Raw genomic sequence first — 18,200 nt, 5'->3', positions numbered from 1 at the left:
ACAACACAATGTTCCCACATAGTGATTACTCTGTCTATTCACTACCTTGCTTTGCTTTCTATTTGCTGCATTTACACCCTCGACGGAAATCGTGTGCCCAGCACACTGATCATTTACTCGGCAATTCTAAATCTTTCTTAATTTCAGTCATAAAGCTACGCTACCTGCAGATCTTGCACTTAATCTCTGTTCTGGACATTTATTTCATTTTCTTAGCTGCTTCCTTGTCTGTGTTAAGGACAAGTGACCAATCTGTTTTGCAGTTTTCTTCACAGTAATTTTGTCATTTTTTAATATGTTATTGTTTAAAGTTCACAAAAAATTTCTGACGTTATTTCATACAGCTCAGTGGGGTGAAAGATATGCGTTTTGTCTTCAATAAATCATGGTCTTCATGGCGAAACAGACTAATGACTTATATCTAAGTGCGCTGGCTGTGAATGATAGCTACTAAAGGAGCCACCACAATTGCGCTCAGTCAGAATTTTCTCCACCGCGAGCTAAGAGAAGTGACTGTGGAGAAAGGCGAGCCCAGTGTAAGTCGAGCCACTCGTTCCGGCGTGGACGGCCGTGCTGTCACAGTTTAAGAGAGCCACTTATGTCGAAGCGAGAGGACTTTCCGTATTGTGAGCCGGCCTTCACTGTGCGTCGCGCTCAATCCACGGCGGTCGCTGCCTCCGGGAGAAAGTAGATTAGACGTTTTCTCGTGGCAGTGCGACCGTTGCCAGCTTTCCGCTTTGAACTCAATATCGACTATTGCCCAGAGCCACAGCTGTATAAAGTCCATCCTTGTGTAGTGGAGGCACTATAACCTGGAGGTTTTAACAGGGGGTGGGGGGTGGGGGAATTATGGGGTTGGGCAAAGCACCGGTAAAGATCTGGCATGAACTGCCTCTTTTACCGTGACATCCTCAAGCTCAGCGAACATTTGCGCCTTGGCCGTTATCGAATGATTTGGGTACTCAGCTTCACTTTGCGTTGTTAATTCTTTACTTTGTGTTATTGGAATGAGTGAAGAGACTAATCCTGCACCATCGTATCGAGTTTGGATTATGCAAGCCTCCCTCCCATGAGACCAAAAGGCATCGGCGATCCTTGTGATGGTGCGTCATTTCTGCTGTCGCCGAAGTACAAATCACAGAAGCAGACTGCCAGCTCTGTGAGAAGGAGGCGGACGTTGGCCTCCTACACCACTCATCTCCTCTCAGGCTGTCAAAAGTTCTCGTTTGTGTACGTTTGTGTCTGACTGACACATTAAAGCGTGAGGCTTATAATTGCGTCGTTGTTGTGGTCATCAGACGGTACACTGATTCCAAGCAGTTCTCCACGCTAATTTGTACAGTGCTAGTCTCTTCAGCTCTGCGTAGCTACTGGATACTAAAAAGTTGTCCAAAACTTAAGGAGGGAAGTAAATTTCATCAAGTAACATATGCCAATGTCACTAGGACTATACATAACACAGCTTCTATAGTACAGCATAATATACTATAGTATAGTATAGTATATGAGGTATCAGAAAGGAATACGCCGTGAGAAAAACAGAAATTATACTTTTATTGAAATACCACAATCACACTGAAATTACTGCGATTTATAATGGTACCCCTGGACATCACAAATGGCGGCACATGATTCTTAATAGGGCGTATGCTCACTACAGGGAGCAATGCATGCTTCGCATCGTCGTTCCATGCTGGCCACAGAGTTGCAGGGAGTTTTGTGGTAAGTATTTCGGAGAAATTTTTTCAGAAATGACTCTTGAACTCCATAAGGGATTTTTCGGTGAATTTGGGATGAACACTACAATAAACCAGACATCCCAGAAAACATTTAAAGCCAAAGAAACGGATGTTTGAAATTCTCAAAGAGGACTAATGCCTTTAAGAAAGCCACAAACGATTTCCTTCCACACTTCCATACAACGAAAGTCGTGGTATTCAGCTCGAAAGCCCTCGATGTCTACGCGATATTAAACTCCATTTTAATCAGAACAGGTCCAGTCTCACTAGAGTCGCCGGCTGCAATCTGTCAACGAAATGTGACTTGCGATAATCAAAGCAGTTGCATTTTTGCGAGAAAGCAGTAACAGGCTGCATACATATGGAGAAAAGAAGGGCTTGATATTTTTTGTTAACGATTATACTTGCAACCGAAGAGGTGATGAGATTACGGTAGGACAAAGACACATTTTAAATTTATTTCTTAGAGATCACATTCGCCACGAGGAGAGAGTATTCGACTATCACGGGTACCCTCTTTAATAGCTCGCTCAAAAACTGTCGCAGACGTTGCGTGTGGAAATTCACTACCGACGAAAGTGGTCCTCAAACTTGCTCATGCGCACCGAGCAGGAAGAGAGCAGAGAAAGATATGCGGAGAAAGTTTGTGAAATCACTTTTGAAAGGGGCGTGTCGGTACGGCTGTTAAACCTCTCGTCAGTCTACATCTTGTGTATCAAATGCGAAATCAAGTATGGGCGACCTCTGCTTTCATATTTCTGGCCATCGGTCAACGTTTTTGGTTCGTAGTAAGTTCTTTCACTTTGCGACAAGAGTACCAGATTCTTGATATTATTGATTCGCTCTTTCTTTCTTAACGTATAAAGAAGTTCAAATAATACGTAAGACAAGATACAGTTTTTTTAACGGAAAAACCAGTCTCAGATGTATAAATATATTGTGGAAGGTAAGACATCTCGCTAAGTACCTTATTGCCGTCACTGCGTATGTGATAAGATTTACTTAAGAATGCTTCCATAGGTATGTTGTAATATAGACGTCTGAGTGACTCATACCTTAATGAAACATTAGTCAGAACTCATAATCAGCTATTTTCTGCTATAGTCGTATCCCTCTATAACTATACGACACTAAAGTCGTCATCTAATAGAAACAATAGAGAAATTCGTTTACCACCTGTCTCACCTACTGACGGAATCGAAAAGAAGCGATACACGAGTGCATTTTAATTTGAATCGCATTTGGTGTGTGTGTGTGTGTACTTTTTCATGTTGTTGTTAATTACAATGTATCAATTTTTATTAACCATGTAATCGGTGAACACGGTTTGTAACATTTATTGTGATACTGATTTCAGTACGACGACCTGATCGGTAGGGGTATCAGCGGCTACGACCCCGTCTATGTCCTGAGCAACTCCGTGTCTGGAGCACTTAGGGTAAGTAAGGCCCTTACACTGTAATTCATCCCTCTCATGTGCAGAGGTAATGTTGAAACTTAAACGGACAGTCAAAGAATGAAATGAGGATTTTAGAAAGAACAGGCTGGGAATGAAGTGTCCGAGTAGAGAGGTACACAGAATTAATTAACCTAGGACGCTGAGGCATTTGTATGGAAAAAGTATCCTGTTGATACAGACTGCAATGTAATTAGTTGGCAAGACGTTTTTGTTCTAGTTCCTATTTACAAGGTTTTACTCGAAAATAAATATTCAGGTCAATATTTGGTGCTAACGCAACTATAAAACAAAAATGCACGAAATGATGTAGGAGGTCTAACAATGTGGATCCCAGAAGCATGGTGGCTGTTGTCCCAGACTCTAGATGCCACTCAGGGGAAATATGATACCTGTGCAGTATTGTTATCATTTCAAAGGAGCAATTTACAGATATGTACTGTTCTGGAAATGTTTCCACCTTTAAAGATTCTCCTTCTACAAAACCACAACATATGTAACGTTACTTTCTTCACTTTAGTTTTGATAAACATAATTTACAGATTCTCTTCTCAATTTATATTAACTGTCACTGACCAAAGTGCAGTTTACAAAGAGACTTGTGGGAAAAGTGGGATTCCATTCCAGCTCTGAAAGAAACTTCACAATTTTTGAACAGAAAAAGTTAAATTAACATGATAAAAGATCAGTAGTCTGGAGATTCTGTATTTTGTTTTCCCATTATAGTAAAGTGACACCATCATGTGCTTGATATTATTTACTATTGGAGATAAAAGCATGATCGACTTCCCTAGTTGTCCAAGGGTCACTTTAAAATTTATGTTCTGTGGTTCAGATAGTGATAGTAATGAATTTTATTTTTGTATTGGAAAAGTTTTGCGTATAGGAAAAAAAATATATTATAGGAACTTAACTTAGTAGGACCATGTACCAAATAAGTAAAAACTGTACTCTTTCCAAAACGCACGCAACTGTTATAAAAATCTGTAATATCTTTGCTATGAGCGGCATATTTCATAAACAGACAAACTTGATACATATGTTAGAGAAAAAATTTCAGATCTGGGTAACGAAAGCTGAATCGTCCAAAATTCTGTAGATAGACAAAGGTCGGAAATACACCGTTAAGCAGTTATGACCATAAAACGACAGCGAATCAGTGATGAGGGCGTGTAAATGTAAGCATTGTAACATGCCCCAGCTAATAGCTTGCTACGTTAGTGTTACACGCTACTACGCATTATTAATTTATTTTCTCATTGCTATGTCGTAGTTATTTTAGTGAGATTACAACCATTGTGTGTTTGTAATGTGATCCTTACACTCCATGTTGGTATGGTGTGTCGCTAGAAACGTCTCTATGGCCTCTTCTATGAATCTCATCAGGTGAACAACACCTCCTTTGGGGCTACGGGCAGCTTTCACAGAAGTCAGGTTGTGATTTGCTCCACGCCTTTTGAAAGCTTTCTGGTGCCTGCACTTCTTGCGGTCAATGAAAGTCACAGCCACCCTACAGTCCCCAGTGAATAATTGAATATGCATTTTTGCCTTTCTGCGCGAATATCGCGAATATCTGAGAGCAAGACACTGTGGCACCATCCAACCAGCATGGGAGGGTCAGTTGCATTCGCTCTAAAAATCTGGTTCAGCCAGTAGAATTGCATCGCTCTAGACAGCGCCCTTGTTGTGGAAGGTTAGCCCATCGTGAAGACGGGGGTTCAGCCCATTACTAATTTAATGTTTCAAATGAGCGTCTTGTACACAAAAGGAGAGATGTTACATGTGTTATGTGAGTGCAGGCATTCTCGGCGAATTTCATATAGCATGAAGTCTTCACGGGTTGTCACCCTAGTAGCGTCGTCGTCTCGTCAGGCGAAGATGAAGACGATGGAGACGCATTCCATCGAAACGTTGCTACAACACGACGACGCTACTCGGCTGACAACCCTTGAAGACTTCATATAAGTTACATGTGCTTTCCCCTGCTTTTTCATGAATTCAGCCATAATTTCAACCGTCACGTTGCCAACAGTATAGAGTCGTCCCCTACATTCAGAGTTTTAGAAACGTGGAACTGGAAAGGAGCAAGAATGTTAGAGAATGGCAGATGGCTAGTTTCTGGAGAGAGACTCGAGAGGGGTGACATCCTAATGACTGCCTGGTGCTGTTTGGCAGACTTTGTTGTCCTTAGGAAATGTAAGTTCAGAATCTGCGGTAGTGTGATCCTTACGCAGAACAGCTCCCTTATTGCTATGTTTCTAATACGCAGATCGAGTTGGAAATTTCATTTATTGTAAACTGTAATTTTGCAGTCATTAACTTCGAATCTGTTAGATCCATGCAGTCTTACAGGTGAATTTTGGTACCTTACACAGCGTTAGCGCCGTTCTTGTTGCGTTTAGTTGAATATTCTGATAAATATGATCTTTGTCAATTTGTTGTTAATTTCATGAAGCGCATGAAGCTAATAAACTCCTGTTATACACAACCTTGAGTAAAATTTCAATACACTTTAACTCGTCAGACAACTTTTCCTGATTAGGCGACCCACTAAAAATAAAAATAAGCTGTTTCACAGCCAACTGGTTAACTTCACTGCGTCGGCGCTGTACTTGCGGTCATTGTTCAAGTATAATTTACTCATTATTTTGTGAAAGCAATGAGCATTGCAGTCGCTCTTCTGGTGGCAGTACGATTTAGTTTTACCTGTTGCTCCGTGAAAGCAACGACCATTACACTCGCTCGTCTTGAATTGCTACAGTTTGATTGTTAACTAGGGAGAGTTCATTCCACTTCCCTTAGAAGTATAAGTTGGTCGTGAGATGGCATTAATTCATAATTTAACTACAAAATGAGGAAATTTGAACCTGTTACGCTGTAGAGTGCAGTTACTAATCAAACTAGCTGTACAAAATGTTTCAATTGAACGGTCAAAGCCAGGCAAACTTTAAATTAGTATCCATGGCTGGTTAAACCTGTTTAAATTTTGCTAATGCATGGAGAGCATGAATGAACTTTCATTCTAAAAGAAGCAACTTAGTCAGACATAAGCACGCTGTTAGACACATCGAAACACTTTCGCTTATCGGACAGACTTCAACGTACCCGTCACTAATTGGCTGTCGTTACATGCCTGCACCTATGGCTATGAGGAACAGATTGTAATTCGACGTCCTCTAGCCCTTTTTGAAGTTATCAAATTTTCTTTCTCCATCCTGCATTAGATTGTCGATTAGAATCATCTCGTTAACTTGATAGTGTAGGGAACTCAATGTAGCCACAGTGATACACCTATTTACTAATGTCATGGAATCTCTGAAGAAGTAATTGTCCCATTAATGGCGTTCGGTTAGTTACACTGTTTGTGGCCCTTAACATTTCGTGAGTCCCATACGCCCTTCTCTTCTTATTTCAGGCAAAGTTTTCGGTCTTCAAGACTCTCGTGTCGAACCTGTTGGGCGGACTGCTGGGCGGTATCGGCGGTTCGAGCAGCGGGGGCGGCGGCGGCGGTGGTGCTGGCGCCAGCGCTGGAGCAAGTATCGGCGGGTCTGCAGGGGGCGCAGGCGCCACCGCCGGAGGCAGCATCTCTCTGGACGGTGGCGGCTACCCCTAAGCAGGAGGATTCCTCAGGGCTGCACAAAACGCGCCGTCACGTCGCCATTGGCATCTTGCCTTGACATTCTACAAAATTCACTAATCACCAACAACTCGCACGGCCCTTTAGACATTATTTCGTACCACAGTTTCACCTATCACCATCATGCACTGCTTTATACCCTCGTCCTTGTTTTAATTGAAATTCATCTCCTCTACAGACTGGCTAAATCACGCTAAACGCATTCATTTCCCTTAGTTCATCACATTCAGCTTTCAATGGTCAAAATCTATTCCTCATTGGCAGAAAAGAGTGTTTACACTACAAATCGAATCATTTTTACAATAATCTACTGTTCATGAACATGCTGTTTATCAGTTGTTTAATATTAGCTATAAAATAGCTTTTCTGTTAAAATTTTCTTTCTCTGTGTCATGCTTATCTTCATACAGGCGCTTATCTACAGACGTCTGGATGGGCTGAAGACTTCCCATTTGAAGACGAATTCATACCTTGCATTATTTATGTTACCATTTATTCTATCCCTGAATATCTCACATAAATCTCAACTAAATCATACATTTTTTTTATTGACTAGAAACGATTTGCTTGGGCCACGAAGGGTTCATCTGTCACTGTGAGGTATTTTTCTTTTCACAAAAGATTATTAGTGCCCCCTGTTTGACAAAGGATAAGCTCTAAACTAATGTCACTCGTGTTATAACAAATTGATATTAGTGATGCATTAGCATATGTGTTTGTAGCACACTCTATACACCTCCAGATTCAAGTAGTCTTTGCACAGATGATATGTTTCATGTATTGAGTGTTGGTCTGTTAACTTGCTGCTCACTAATTTCTTACTAAAAGCAAGTTTTTCGCATACAAATCACTTTCTTGGTTCTAACAGACCGACACTTGATTTTTGAATAACTGTGCATGATTCTAAAACATATTGCTCAGTGATTAACTGGCACAGTATGTGATAATCTCGTTCCCTTTGTATAATAGAATCATATTTTTGTATGATATTGTAAGATATTTTTTGTCATTTTTTTTTCATGTATTGAATTCTATTATTTTCCATGTAAGTGTATGTCTTTACATTTGCAGAGTAGTACCATTCGGTTTTTTAGAGACAGTTTTTTTTATAAATTTTAATGTGAGTTACCTGAAGGGTTTCACTGTTATTAAAAAACTCTGAAACATATCACTTACTTGTGAGAGATGCAGACTTAAGATTTGTATTAAAATTCATAAAGTGTCAATAAATGTAAATTGTGATATTATCTCCCTTATTTCATTTATACCATATAGTACCTTACATGAATCTTCAAAAATAATGATTTTCATCTGACTACTGGTTCCTAAATCTGCCATATATCTGAGATACATACATAAATCATATGGAATGTATACACATCGAAGTATTGCAGTTAACCTAAAAATCGATGTTTTTAATGTGCTTCTTTATAACATAAAGTTTCTCACTGAGTTTATAACTGAAAATTTCTAAATTTGGGTTTTTTTCTTTGTAAGAATTGTGAATACTTCCACGGTGAATGTGGTAAAGAAATAGATTGCTGAAGGATTCGTGAAATTCACAAAACTGTAATTCACTGATGTTAAGTCACGAGCAGTACATAGTGCCAATTTAACATATTTTCCATTACTCTATAGAGCTAAAGTGAACGTACTGTTCTGTTTTTAATGACATAAAAACAATGATAGTTGAAACATTTCAACAACATTGTGAAGTACAGTTTGAAATGGGGACAGATTATGAAACAGTGTACAATAATATGCATTTCTATATTAAGAGTACAACACTATACAAGGAAAATTCGGTTCCATCGTCTGGAAACAGCAAAATGGCGTTGCTAATTTTGTAAAATAAATCATAGCTTCTTGCTCCTATCAAGTTAATGAACATCTAAAAACGGATTACTCATTATATTTCAATGAAAAGAAAATATGTCAATGTTCTTTAAGTCTGTCACATTCCAGTAAATAACTAGACAAATTTAAGTGAGCCATTTGATACACTTTAATCTCAATACATCATACTACAGGCATATTTACCTATTGCGAAACTGACATTACAAATCTTAAATCCACACATCATAAACTGAATACATTCTCTGATATTGCTTCATAGAATAGCATTTGCATTTATGTGCAGCTGACAAAATCATTTATAAAAAGTTTGACAGCTATAGATATGATGAGCTGAAAGTGAAAGTAACACTGCACTCAAAACTCTGATATTAAATCACAAACTCAAAAAATTATAAACCAGGAGCGAAATAGAAAACAAATAGTTCCAGTTATTGAATGTAAAACTTTTTTAAAAGGCAAATATGAAGTATGTATATCATACTATTTACCATTAATTACAAATGTAGCAAGTTGCCCTTATTTATGTAAATTCTTGAAGGTGGTTACTTCGTTAGCAGTAACACTTCTGGATACAGTCAAACGTTTTCTTGTATAGAAAATTTTCTGCTGAAATATGATGAATCCCTGCAATTTTACTTCCTGGAAACAATATGAAAACCTAGAATAACTGATATATACATACCAACGCATATTTATCAAGGTGATTTGCACCTTAAGAGGAAGATAAGGGCGGATATTCCGCACAATTATGTGTGTGATAATGGCAAGGGAAGTCGTAGTGTACAAGGTATGATCATAACCAATACTCAGAGAAAAGCTGTCCCTGTTCAGGAAATGGATTCCATTCACTCTTTTCTTCTTGTTCTGTGCTGATCTGTTACTACAGAAATACAACTTTATAGCAAACAAACAGTCATTACAGTTCATCAGCATTAAATATATTCAAAGTGACTTTCTCACGTTTTTGGAAAGGTCAAATCACGTACAGATAATGCTGAAACAATTAGAAAAGGTAAGTTCCGTTTTTCATGCTAATCAGTATTTATAGTCCTGTTGCTACTATTCAGTAGCTCAATTTAATTTTATATCTTATTTTTTTAATAATAGTATTCCTTATAGCCATACTGACTGTAGGATGATCTATAAATTGTTGTTCCGAAGAATAATCTGCAGGTCTTTTCTTCCTTAATTACCTCTGACGTCCTAGGATAATTTAATACCTCGTAGCAGCAAAGGCCCATGTTATTGAACACCACAGTGAAGAGCCTATGATAAAACACTTAAACAGAAAATGGATTAGCCACAACAGGTCCCAACCAATCGATTATCTGTTGTTTAATTTTTCTTATTTATTAATAATTATTTCTCGTTGGGCAGTGGTTACAACTAACAAGACCTAAGTCCACGGTCCAATCAAAGATAGTAGCACAGTAGCAGAGTGCAAATATGATATTACACCAACCACAAGACGTACCGAATAGGAAGCTGATTTACTTAAACATTAACAGCATTTTCATGCACAAAAATGACAGTATTAACTTGGTTAATTTCTAATTACATATCTTATGTAACAGTAAACAATGAAATCAGGTGCATATGTTTCTAGGACACCTAAGGAAAGACAGATGGAAACTACTAACAATTTTTCGTATGTCAGTGTTGGATAGTAAAGCTTTGAGTAATAAATGTATACCTAATACAGTCAATGTCAAGTAATTCGGCCAGCGAACTGATTTTTAAAATACTAGTAAAACCGAAACTGTGAACAAAATATACGTATACACAGTGACATAGCTCCAAGAACACACACAGATATCAGTCGTAATCCTCACATTCTAAAGCAACGTTCCTGCATGTAATTTCTAAAATGAGTTTCATCATTAATCTACACAGGTTATAAAAATGTGTGTGTGTGTGTGTGTGTGTGTGTGTGTGTGTGTGTGTGTGTGTGTGTGCGCTCGTGCGCGCGCTACATCTCCTAAACCACTTGGCCGATTTCAATCAATCGTGCTACACATATACATTACTCTCGTTGTGGTAATGAGAACCAGGTAGAAGCGTAGCCCATGACGCATGAATTCCCGGAATTTATTAATCTAGTAATGGAAGCACTTAGCGACTTGCAACAAACTTTACACTTAATTTCAACCTTTCCGAATTTTTTTCTCTCTGGCTATTCCTAAAAGTGATGAAAGGAAAAATTATTCTCGCTTGCTACTTTTCCACTCTTCATGCACTGAGAGTACCACATGAGGCTTGATGCTATGATTTATTACTTCTTTACTAGTAACCATGTTAGCGATACAGTTTACAGACAATATGTATACTTTTATTTGTATTATTATTATATTATATACTATATTGTACATATACAATAACAGTATCATACGACACATCGTTCAGGAGATACGACGTCTTACGCAATGAGATGCATGAAAAACTGCCACATAACGCATGACGGTTAAACCTATTACTTCTTTGCTGTTAACTCTATTCACTATAAATGTCGCAGACAGTATCCACATGTGAAGCTGAATGCACCTACAATACTATATCATATGATACTTCCAGAGATACGTCATAAACATTAAGCGCGGTAAGGGGATGGACTTGCAGCTATAAAGAAATACTTGGGCAGCGCCGAGTTTCTCCTCCAGTACATACGCAGTTCTTACTAAAGCACGAAACGCGTTTTTGGTTAACAACTTAAAATCAGAAATGAGTGAGGGTTCAGCTTTATAAACACACTAGAAGAACCCAATTAATAACTACATTTTCCATTGTCTTACGTTCTAAACAATTACACTAAGTTTCTAACAAAAAGTTTAGTTAAGATTCTCAGGCCGTCAAAAGGACGTTAATTTTACATTTTCTTTCCCTTTAAATTTTTCCCGATTTAGAAGATATTGTTTGCTTTAATGGAATTCACCTTTAGATAGAGTTGTTAGTTAGGAAGGAGAAGGATTTTATTTTTGTCGAGATATGCTGCATTTCAGTCACGGAAGAAGTGGATACATCGGTGAGAATAAAGGACACTAAACTTAAGGAAAAGAACCTTGAACAGAAAATACAAAAACAGATCATAAAGGAAGAGTAGCTTGCATTAAAAGGAGAGCAAAATCGAAAACGTAACACGTGCATATGCTGTGGTTCGCATATGTTAATACGTAGACGGCAGAAGGTAAAGAGTATTTAAAACATTATTGGACTTGGTTTTTGGCTCTAAAATCGGTTTAAGGATTATCAAACTATGATAAAATTTATGAAGGAGATTAAAAAGGTTTAAGGTCCATTAATCATTAGAGATTTGGGAAAAGGTGTAGAATTCGTGAAAAATTCTGTTGTCTCGATAAAACGATTTTTAAAAAAGTTGATATCAGAGCGACGTGCGAAATGCTGAAACATTTTTCTCTAACATACTGTATCTATTGGAGCCAAGTATTTGACAGCAAGTGGGATAGATGATTTTTAGAATGAGTCTGGTGCACAATATGGAATTAATTGGAAAATTGGATAGATGGAAAAAGAAACATGTGGTAGAAACGACAGTTTCCTGCAATCATGGCCACATCTTGTGTGTTTTTTGTCTAGATGATCTAGAAAACTTTCGTACTATTCGACAGTTGTCTAGAAGATTCTCTTTTAAATATCTGAGAAAATGTCTCCCAAGTGACAAAATCATTTCGTAGTTTGTGGTGTAGGATTACTGGTTTCCTCACACCATTGAGTCAACTGTTGCATTTCTGGGGTGAAGCAGCAAACTAATAAACTGTCCGTCGTAACATAATGGAATACTCACTGTTGGATTACTTTAAAATGCTCGAAAAGTTGTCGAATATGATTTCCGCATTTGTTTAGAATACAACAAATGTGGCACTCACCTTGCACAAAACTCAACAATAGTTAATTCTTCATCTAGGATGTACCGTACTTCTTCTTCCTGCGATTCAGCTAATCTAAACGCCTTTAATCTCTTTAATCTCCATGCATTATCATGATGTGCGGTTTCGTGCTGTGTTTCAGGTTGCAGTTTTGAATACAGCAACCTATTTCTTAAATGTGAAATATGGAGGATCAGAGTCCTTATTAGAATTCTCCAACTGTGGATGAAATTTGCTCTGTTTCTAAGGCGTTCGTAGTATTTTTAAACAGTGTGGTATTTCAGCTTATCCATTTGAACGAAATGCTGCTTTAGGGAGTTAGAAAAAGGCCCGATCCACCCGTCTGCTTTGATACATTGCGTCTCATATGGAGTGAGCAGCATAGTTCACAAGAGTTACTAAGACAGCCAAAGACAACACTTAAGTACAGTCCAAAATCATCTTTCAAGATGCTGACGCCAAGACAGACAATTATGATCAAAAACAAACATCAAAATTCGCGAAATATTTGAATCAACGAATGAAATGAAACTAACGGGATAACCGCTGTAATTAGGGGGCTTTTGGGCGGAGACGAACTAAACAAGTGAAGATAACACTAAAATCATTCCAAAGCTACCAAAAGATACAACAAATACAAAATTAGAATCGACTATTTCGTTAGATCTATACTGGATGTGTGAGGAGGAAAGATACGTGGTTCGAGGGGTGATAGTGTTGGTGGCTCTGAAAAAGAAACTTCCAATGAACATATTTATTTATTTTGCTGTGTATTTATTTAAGATAATCTCTGCCTCCAGCAGGTCTCTTACATCGGACTATGGCTTCACATGTACAGTACCGTTTTTACATCATAGTTACCTAAGAAATACCAGTTTTAATTTACAAATTTTCTAAAAATTATCTGAGTGTCTTTAATGACAAAGTGAGTAAATGGTAACTATGAACTAATAAAGGTAGACTGGCAGTGCTTCTACTGCCACCGCTGTTGCCACTACTAGCGATAATAGTAATAGTGATGAGAGTAATAATAATAATGACAGTAATAATGATAATGATAGCGGCAGATATAAGAAGAATTTATAGGCATACGACATTGAAGTTTTCTGATGTAACGAGTTCTGCGGAAAGAAACTTGAAGCCGACTGCACCAACTAAGAATGTTTGGAAATGAGAAAGATCTGGTTGGAAAGAAAGATGTACAAGGGCAGTGAGTGCATACATGGACAATGGTAATCATTACTGATGCTTTGTTAGATGCCATTAACTTTCTCTCTAATATAGTGCGGGAGACTTTTTCACAGTTGGATTCCCACTACTGAGAAGGACTTTGAGGATGTGTCTGAACGATGGAGTGGTACAGAAATGATTTTGCTGTGATGGAGACGGGTTTTTCTGCCATGTTGTTCAGACAATAGCGTTAAGGTCTAAGAGAGGCATGATGGAAAGTATACGTTGATAAGACAGTACAAAAGTGTACGTTGATAAGACAGTAGAGAAGACAGAGGGTATGGAAAACTTTGCTCTTGATGGATGCAGCCACGATAGCTGTGAGTATGGTGCCGGATATGTAATCAGAGAGTCCAATATCACAAATATAAAGAACACAGGCATTCCTAACCAGTTTCAGGCGCCGTCAGATTTCCAGAGAAAGACCCTGCAGGATAACATAGCTCTAATCAATAACTGGAAGTATTTGTATGAGTGTCTTTTTCATATCAAGAAAGAAGAGCTTTTTACATTTTTATAGGGCGTGGAGAGATGCTGATGTCTTCTTGTATATTGTTGTTACTTAGTCAATACAATGTAGGTTTTCATCTATTATTACTCCTAGATTAGTTGCTGAGGGAGAGAATTTTAGGGTTAAAGATGGTAGGGATTACCGATATTTCGTACTAATGATCCTAGAATGACCAACTATTACCGCTTGGGTTTCGTTTCGGGTGGGCTGGGTTTTAAACCTATATCCTTCGCCCATTTTCACTGCCCATACAGGGCGGTATAGAGGCTCTCTACAGCTCTCTTCAGGACTTTTGATTTTTCACGTAGATACAGCTGGAGGTCATCGAAATTCATGTTATATTTGCAATAGGACAACACTGATGGCACATCATTGACATACAATGAAATGCCGAGCCCACATTGACGCCTGATATTAGCTGCCTCCAATGCGACTTTATGGTGCCGGACGTGACGGATTGCTGGCGAGATGTCAGATATAAACGAAACCACTTGGCGATAATTGTAGGCTGCTAAGTTTGGCTAGTAAAATTTGGAAGGCGACAGTGTCAAAGGTTTTTCTGAAGCCTAAGAAGCATCCACGGCAAGCTGCACGTCATTTGTTCCCTTTATTAAGGCATATGTTGTGCTGCTATGTTTACGGAAATCTGATCAGTATTCGTCTAGTAGGTTGTTTGTATTTAGGTAGCTTGTTAGCTGGTCGTGGACTGTATATTCTAAAGCCTTACCTTCTCATTTCTCACAGCTTGACTGACTCCATTCCGCTTCTGTTTGCAAGCAGTACGATTTTCAAGCGTGTACCACAGGGTATTTGCCCCATGTGCAGCGTCTTTGAGGTTCATGAATTGTTTTAGTTCTTCAGTTAGCAACAATGTCTTTAGGGGAGCATAATTGTCATACAGTATATCTGTGTACGTTTATTAGTAGATCCATGATGCGTTTCGTTTATGTCCGAGAAGGAGATAAGTAGACGTCCCCCAAACTATTTCTTGAGTCTCAGTTGCAGGTACACATAAATTAATGCATTTGAAGTCACGGTATATAGTAAGTTGCGGTTCCTTTGTGGGACTTTCTAGCGAGTACGTAATGAAAATCATGTCACGGACAGATGTACCAGGTGCACATATTTGAGAGAGACGAATTACTCTGGGGATTTCGTTGCAAATGTACTGGTGTCTAAGAGTGTGACTACAGTAAGTGTGATACGAGCACGCTGAAGCAGCGACACGTTTGAAGAAGATAACAAATACCTTTCGCTTAAAGGTATCCGACGTACAACTGTTTGAAAATCAAGGGCATCTGCCTCATGTCCATCTTCTACAGCACTCACACCCAAATACAACTAAAGTGACCTTAGGCTACTTAGTGTTGCCCTTACTAACCATTATTACTGATGATCAACTAACCGGTCCAATAGTTTCACATAATCGTCTTGAGTACGGTATCTTCATGTCCTACCTGATGTGTTACCGGAATATTTGGAGGATAATTCTTTGGCAATTTGAAGTCGTATATACTTTCAGCAGATGAGAGCTCATCGTGATACAGTACCTTACTGAAACGTGTCTTGGGTTTTGGATCGACCGCAGTGGAGTAATTTCCTAGCCACCGGGGCCACAGCATCGTACTGCGCTAGATTACTGTTGGCAGGGTTGCCTTAACCCCACCAGCACAAGGCAATTTACATAACGCTCATTACCAACGGGGATGGGGTGAGCTACTTTGGCCCATTCTCAGAAAATAAAAATTCGTTAATTGTTGTAGACGTATATTAACAACATACTTTTTAAAAGGGGAACTGATACGTATTCACAGTCCAGAACTTGAAAATACCTTTTAGCACACTCTTAGCAATAACAACGCACTTTCAATAACAACTTTGTGACTGCCACAAAAAAGATAACAAACGCAAATTTCGTTCAGTACTGAGACTTGAATTCTTGGGTTAAGTTAAACTAAAAAATTTAAAACTTTATGAGAAAAATGGAAATGAGCGTTTCGCAACGTTGTGCGGGATGCCTCAACTGGGGAAGTTTGGCCGCCAAGTGCAGGGCTTATTTCAGGCGACGCCACATTGGGCGACTTGTGCGCTGGTGATGAGGATGAAATGAGGACAACACAACACCCAGTCCCCGAGCGGAGAAAATCTCCAACACGGCCGAGAATCGAAACCGGGCTCGCTTGGATGGGATGTGAGCACGTTACCACCCAGCTAAGCAGGTGCGCGAAACTTTACGAAATCTGGTAGAACAATAAAAAAAAACAAATATCTTTCATAAAAAAAAACTTTTTATCGATTAAAGAAAACGGACTACATTACAATTTTTTCAAGAGGTGGTATTACGAAGGTTAAGAGCGAAATCTATGAGCGCAGAGTGAATACAAAGGAGGAACTTCTCGGTCATATTTTCCGTGCCTGTACTCAGGTAAAAGACCGTCGGAATGAGCTCAGATGAGCAACAGAGCAGCTGTCTAGAAAAGCTGCAAAATTCAACGGAATTGACGTTTGACTTTTTGAAAATCTTTTATGAGGAGAGGTACGCAATTAAACAAGGCATTAGATCACGATGTTTCATTTCCTATTATCTGCATTTCTCCCGTTCCCCATAGTTTTCTTAGGTTTCTCGGAAATTGTTAAGAGCAGTACATATGTGCATATGACTTTTTTGTTCAGAATTACTATTACTATCACCCCTCAAAGCATCTACCTTGCCTCCTGACTTACCATGTACAGCTCAAACGAAGACAGCGATACCAGGAACTCCACACAGAACAATAAAAATCAGGAATGCAATTTTAAATAGCCATATACAGGTGAAACACTGACATCGGTATAAACGCCACCCCTCTCTCCCAAACGAAACTCACCAAACTCCAATTTGAAACCTTCATTTCAAAGAGAATCTCAAAATAAACGAAAAAAGGTCGTGAAAACATACTGATAAATCATATCCCTCTCCAAATAAAAATTAATCAAAGCTGGATGCAAAACATCACACAGATACGGACAGACGTACACACACACACACACACACACACACACACACACACACACAAAACATACACACACACACACACACACAAATAACAATGCAAATAACAAACGTAAACATTCAATCTAAAAATACCAGCAAACTGCAAACGAAAACTAAAAACTCAAGAACCAAATTCAAATAAATAACCAATAACTAGTAAATACTCGACCCGTTCGACTGAACCATTACTACAAACCACATCACAATGACAGATATCCACCACAACAGTGAGAAACCACTAAAATCATCATGACCGCTATAAAAAAAGCCATTTAACATTATCCACGTCTCTACGACGTCACATACGAAGAAACCAGCCATATAGTTGCAAGACACAATGTTGTTTATGACATCACTACTCATTTCACTTGCCGAAAGTTAAGCTGTGCACTTAGGTTTCTGGCTAACCGCATCCTCGAAAAACGTACCACATTACAAAAGCAGTAGAACAATTACAGAAAACAGTAGTGTTTCAATTAGTCCTCTAATATATAATCGTTTCACCCGCAACAATTTAAGTTGTGGTTATAAGTTCCTGCCTAATCTTAACCTCAGATCGTTCGAAATACAAGAAACAGCCAAACATTTGCAAGAAACAGGAATGTAATCGCTACTAGTTTCTCTAGCAACAATATAAGTTGTACTCTCAGGTATACCATAACATGCTACTAAATCACGACATATTTGCAATAAACAGCATAGTTTACAACCACCATAGTTTATTCCAGATATTAATAACCATAGATAACATTTAATAACAGGCCGCTTAAATCCGTCGTAATTTGTCGAATAGAACCCTGTGCTTGACCGGTGAGAGGTTGAGAAAGCTGAATCGACAAAATATTCCACTGACGA

At 38.6% G+C, this 18,200-nt stretch overlaps 1 protein-coding gene across 1 annotated transcript in view; it reads left to right on the top strand.

Moving 5' to 3' along the window:
- Positions 1-7,926, top strand: part of LOC126251748 (keratin, type I cytoskeletal 9-like) — a 125,345-nt gene extending 117,419 nt beyond the window's left edge. Inside the window, exons 9-10 of the mRNA XM_049952358.1 lie at positions 3,097-3,177; positions 6,611-7,926. Coding sequence (XP_049808315.1) covers positions 3,097-3,177; positions 6,611-6,808 — 279 coding nt within the window. The 3' untranslated portion in view covers positions 6,809-7,926. The remainder of the gene's footprint in view (positions 1-3,096; positions 3,178-6,610) is intronic.
- Positions 7,927-18,200: the final 10,274 nt, after the last annotated feature.

Source organism: Schistocerca nitens, chromosome 4, assembly GCF_023898315.1.
Source record: "Schistocerca nitens isolate TAMUIC-IGC-003100 chromosome 4, iqSchNite1.1, whole genome shotgun sequence".
NCBI classification, from domain to species: Eukaryota; Metazoa; Arthropoda; class Insecta; order Orthoptera; family Acrididae; genus Schistocerca; species Schistocerca nitens.
Note: the sequence above shows the minus strand (reverse complement) of the source record. Positions and strands in the feature narration are given on the sequence as shown.